This window comes from Argentina silus (genome assembly GCF_951799395.1).
Source record: "Argentina silus genome assembly, chromosome: 10".
NCBI lineage: Eukaryota > Metazoa > Chordata > Actinopteri > Argentiniformes > Argentinidae > Argentina > Argentina silus.
In genome coordinates, this window is record NC_139664.1 from 15759622 (window position 1) to 15765288 (window position 5667).

The following is a 5667-nucleotide window of genomic DNA, read 5'->3' on the forward strand; positions in this document are numbered from 1 at the left end:
CCAACCCCCTAAACCCATAGACTTGTATTCATAAGAGGTGGTTCCAATCAAGTTTGGGACATTTAAGCTCCAAGAAAGAGCTGAAATGGGTGTCATCTGATGGGCCCCATAGTTGTCCTCGTAGAACAACACTGAGGAGACCGGGGAGTTGTGAGCCTGGCGTCTACATTGCCTTGGCAACCTGCCTGGCTCTGCCTGCAGGAGGAGAGCTGTGTGTGAATGAGTGACGTCACGAGGCTGGCGCCAGCCAGTCTGCGCTGCGGATCCGATGAATATTTTACATTTTACATTTTAGACATTCAGCAGACGCCTTTATCCAAAGTGACTTACAACAAGTACATTTTTCTAAGTAAGTTAATCATCTATAAATCAGTCTTCATAAGAAAAACAAATCGATGCTAGGACCAGGGGTCATTGGCAATCACAATGCTAGAAGAAGGAAGAATTACTTTAAAAAAAACAAAAAGTGTATATATATATATTTACAGTAGAGAAACTGTACAGGGGGGTAGTGGGGATGAAGAGGTCTTTAGGAGGGTCAGTGAAAATGTAGCCTGAAGAGATGGGTCTTCAGGAAGATAGGTATGGAATAAGCTGTCAGCAAGACTGCAGAACGGCGCAATATTGGTTTTGGGAGTGAAGGAATGTTGGAAGCACAATGCACAGCTGGGTGAAGGAATGGGAATGTGGCGAGCCCGCTAAACGGGCCCGTTAGTAACAAACTTGAACTCTTTGAGGCATGGTCCAGCAGCATCACACCAGCAAGATACGAGTCAGTTTTTGTTAGGATAAACACCAAGCTTCGAGTTGATATTTTAATCTAAAATGATTTATCCTTTATTTATCTGGGAAGTCCTTTGAGATATAAATCGGTCTTAGGCGTACATTATGAAAATGATAGATATTTAGCCTAATTTGCCTATATTTACACTGAGGCCTATTGCTGTTGTCTTGTGATTTATCATTCACTTCCCCTGTATGGGAGTCCTCTGCATTAGCCTACTTTATCTTAACAACTTTATCCTTGGTTGAAACTTGGAGGGTTTAGCCAACGCAATGATCCATTGAAAACTCCATTGACTTTTGGCATGGTTCTATGTTTAGATGAGGCCATGATAGTCTGTGAGATGTTAAATAATGAAGGAGGTTGCGCTTCGACAAAGCACTGAAATGTAATCCGACGGTAATTAACCTCATCAATAGTGCAAATATCATGCATATTCAAAACTGCATTAGCCTAACTGCAATACCCTATGTTTTTTTCTTTTTAAAAAAAAAGATTTAAAGTAAACTGCAGCCTAACTGACTTGTCACGTTCTGTTGCATTTTAACTTAAGTCTAAACACAATATCTACGCATTATATGTTTCCTACGCATTACATGATCAGCCTATCTGCTTATTGATCTAATCTTGTGTTGACCACACACACAAACGCACGCACGCACGCACACGCGCGCACACACACACACACACACACACACACACACACCACACACACACAACACACACACACACACACACACTTTCGATGGGCACCCACCGCCTAGTAGAGGCACGCCTTTTTATAGGCTCCGGTGTTCCATCATGGGCATCGGGTGGCTTGTGATTGACCAGTTTCTCGCCCAGAACTGTCAACCAGCCGCGGATGGCGCCTCCCCTTTCCTGTATAAATGTACGGAATCTATTCATTTTCTTCACGCCGTGCTTGGTGAAGTAGAAAGAACTAGTCCACGGGATGTTGACAGAATAGAATCATAATTTAAACGTTTTGGTGATCTTATGATTTTGGCTATTCGGCATTTATGTCAGTAATATTATCGGCATAGCATATCCATAATCTCCAATATTGCGCACCAGTGATTGTTCTTTTCTCTAAGACGTTCGTCATTACTAAAATGAAGGCTATTACTCCAGTCCGCCCCCAGAAGGATTCTTCAAGCAGCAACGAATTGTCTTTGCATTATCTGTCGGAGCACAGCTTGAACATCGCCCGGTGCAAAATGGAAGAGGAAGATCTCTTTTGCCTGCAATACGACATGAACGACTGTTACAGCAGGTTGAAGCGCTTGGTGCCTACTATACCGCAGGATAAGAAAGTCAGCAAAGTGGAGATCCTCCAGCATGTGATAGATTACATCTTGGACCTGCAGTTAGCACTGGAGACGCACCCTTCTCTCCTCAAACAACAGAACGGGACATGCCCGCCCGCTTCCAACCGGACACCATTGACGGTTCTCAACGTTGACCACCAGGTAAGCATCCTTTCAGAGAGTCACGGCTCATGACAGACAACGCGCGGTCATGCGAGCAGCAAACCCGATAAATGTCATTGTCCTTTTCAAGTCAAGTCACTCCTATAGAATAATCTCACTGATCATAGATGCTAGTCTACCATGTTTGCTCTTGAGTACCATGCGTAAATTGGCAAGGCAGATTGCCTACATTTTAAGCTATTTGTTGGCAAAATGATTTTGCTCGATTTCATGCATGTCAAAGGCCCATGGGCTTGATATAAGTGAAGAATTCTATAATCCTCTGATGCTCTCAAGTGCGTTTGTGTTGTAATGAAGTATTTGTCATGGAGAAGGCTTTATCAGCGACTTTACGCGCATAACTTGTTCATTTAGTGTTGCTTGTAGCTTTATGTCCCCTAATCTATAGGCTGGTATGCTTCTGGTGTTGTCACATATGTGCGCTGAAATGTGTTCCCTTATTTCAGAGGACGTCAATAGTCAAAAAGCCGGAGGACTCAATTTTGTGCCGCTGAGATATGGCGCAATGGTGAGTACATACATTATAATATGTTTACAAATATGCTTCACGTTTTTTTCTACAACAAAGGTATATAAGTACATAATTAGTATAATTAGTATAATAACAATAATGATTATAATTGTTATTATTATTGTTGTTATTATTATTATTACTATCATAATTAGGCCTATTATGCTTTTATTGTTATTAGAGTACACAGGCCCGCTATGTAGTCTACAGGATGCACTTGTGCAGCAGACATCAGCAAAGACTGTAATTGAGGAACATGAGTATTGGCAACAACTTGGAGGCAGCTGTCTGTTGCGCAATAACTGTCCCTTGTGTAGCAATCTTGCAAGCAGAGGGTTAAAGCGTCATCTCCCTTGTAAATGAGAAGGGCTGGTTGCTCGCAGCTGTGTCTTGTAAGTTTGCCCAAGCCGGAGAGAACTGTGGTTGTTGTTTGACCTGGTTTGTTTGGGTTGTTGATCAAGCATGCCTTCTGTTTTGTTGGTGGCGCCAGTCAGTCTGGAGCTCTGAATTCACACACCCCCTTCTATTCATTCCCCCTCCACAGGTGTGCAAAGAGCCGGTCCAAAGCCAGCAAAGCTTCGCAAGGCAATCACACCCACAGGAGGCACAATCATAAGGGGATTTCAAACGCTAGGAGAAATAAACTGATGGCAAATAAAACGCTATTTATAACACATTTGTTTAAAACAGAAGGCATCTATGTCCAGTTGCCTCGTACCTTGCCATAACAACTTTATTTAGGTACAATTAGAATCTAAACGGGGTGAACGAAGACTCCCTTGTTGCGAAGTTTTGATGGAAGCCGTCGATGACACACACAGCGCAAACAAGCTCATAAATTGTGCATAAAATTAATTAAAACTCCAGTTTAAAGCTTTACTAAACAGTGGAAATAATTGTATATGTTTTGACATCTATTGTTTAAAATAGATGATTTGTGTTGAACAGGGTTTTCCCTGGGATAAAATGTTTAATATTGTAAAGAGGAACAATTGAGTCATGACAATTACGATTGTAAATATAGAGACAGATGTTCTATAAATGTACGTGGAAGAAAATATCTATATGCTTAAATAGACTATTGTAATTATCAAATATTTTTATTAAAACCTTTTTGTTATGTACATATTGTGTTTTCACTTTTAAGTGTAGTGGATGAATACATGATGTTCTGCTAATAAAGTCTTCACATCATTATATCAGTTTACGCTTTGCAGTGTTATGTTTGAAGTAGTTTTAACAAGTATGTAGCATGTCAGGCTCAACAGAAAGATGGAGGAGCTGCATAGAATGAGCACTGGAATCCCCCACTGTAGATATTGGTGAAGTGCAAGTTCAATTCTTTGTTTTATATTCCGTAAATATAGTTTCTCTTGAATTGTTTTCATTTAAGAACAATTTTGATGAAAAGCTAGACAATTTGTAGCTTTGGGAAAACCTGATTTTATTGAGAAGCATGACATGATTTGATTTGATTCAACATTTGACCATTGTAAAAGAAGTCTAGATGTAACAGTTGGAGAGTGTGCAAGGACCAAGGAACAGAGACAACCTCAAATCACTGCATCAAACTGTCTACTGTATTCCATGCTGTGTGTTCCCTACATGAGTTTGTCCAGATGCATACAGTAGCTTTACTCTGAGAGTTCAAAGAAGTCAATGATTTATCTCATGAAATCGTTAAGCTTTAGTTGCAAGGTTGAATTGTATAATATACAAACCCATGTTGAATTACAACAATGACATTGAATGTGCTTACCAGCCATTTTTCATGTTTGAATTCAGATTTTTCATGATTTCATTATATTGAATGCCGAATTTACCTCACCGCCTCTTTACAGTGTGAGAGGGCACTTGTAAGTAACTGTGTGCACTGTTGAAAATGACCTTCACTGGATGGTGAGGAGTGTCAAAACATTAAAGGCTTATGTTTCCAGGAATGCATGTGTTGTCTCCACTTTTGTACTGCAAAAGGAGGGCTTGGTTAATTTGTTTCAATGCTGATATTTTGTGTGAAAGTTATACAATTCAATTATTCATAAGACCGGTCATAGGTTTTTTCAAGTGTAAATGGGACAGTGATAATGGCCAGACATGTTGTGCAGAGTCCTTTTTAAAAATCCTCACAGAAGGAGGGGAAAAACAATCACACAACCTTTGACTTACAATGTTTTATGTGGGGATTGCTTGAGAGTAAAGACTCACATATCTTACAGTATATACACTGTATTTTCTGTGACTTTCTTGTATCTCTAAGTCACAATGTTCTTTCCCAATTGTGCCCCCTTATGGAACGATATGCTTTAAGTGAGTGCTTGTCTAAGGAACATTAATATTACATATTGAGAATAAAGATAGTTGCCAATTTTGCCATTGCCGGTTATAGAGCAGATAAACAATATACACATTTTAACATTATTCTCATCTACTTGTTTCTTTGCTTATATTCTGAATGTATTGTAATACATAATATGCCACAGCCAGTGTTTTCCTACTGTTAGTCAGACATTCTTATCTCCCCAGATTAGAGACTTTGTGGTCAGGAGGTGTTGCAGACACCTCACAGACACCCTGCTCTCACTGAGCATTTCTGGATAAAGAAGCCACCTGTGTGTTTACACCCCACATAGACTGAGCATGGTCCATGGTGCCCTTGACAAGGGCCTGTGTTGTAATGTGTATAGCAGGTGTTTACTGTGATGTGTACTGGTAAAATAGTTTTTAAACCCATGTGACTGACGTTACAGTACAGTTAGACCTTCACATATAGATTGAAAGGATGCCCTCTAGAATGTTCTATCTATTTCATGATGTTGGCTACATCATTTTCACTCCAATTATTATTCCCAAAGTCAAACATGTGTTCACTTTGAATCAAGCCA

The 5667-nt window shown here is 40.0% G+C and overlaps 1 protein-coding gene across 1 annotated transcript; it reads left to right on the forward strand.

Annotated features, from left to right (window-relative positions):
* Positions 1 to 1682: 1682 nt before the first annotated feature.
* Positions 1683 to 3987, forward strand: id4 (inhibitor of DNA binding 4). The gene is made up of 3 exons (XM_083679780.1): positions 1683 to 2253; positions 2721 to 2782; positions 3330 to 3987. Exons 1-2 carry the CDS (start codon positions 1897 to 1899, stop codon positions 2766 to 2768), a joined length of 405 nt encoding a protein of 134 aa, XP_083535906.1. The 5' UTR covers positions 1683 to 1896; the 3' UTR covers positions 2769 to 2782; positions 3330 to 3987.
* The last annotated feature ends 1680 nt before the right edge of the window (positions 3988 to 5667 follow it).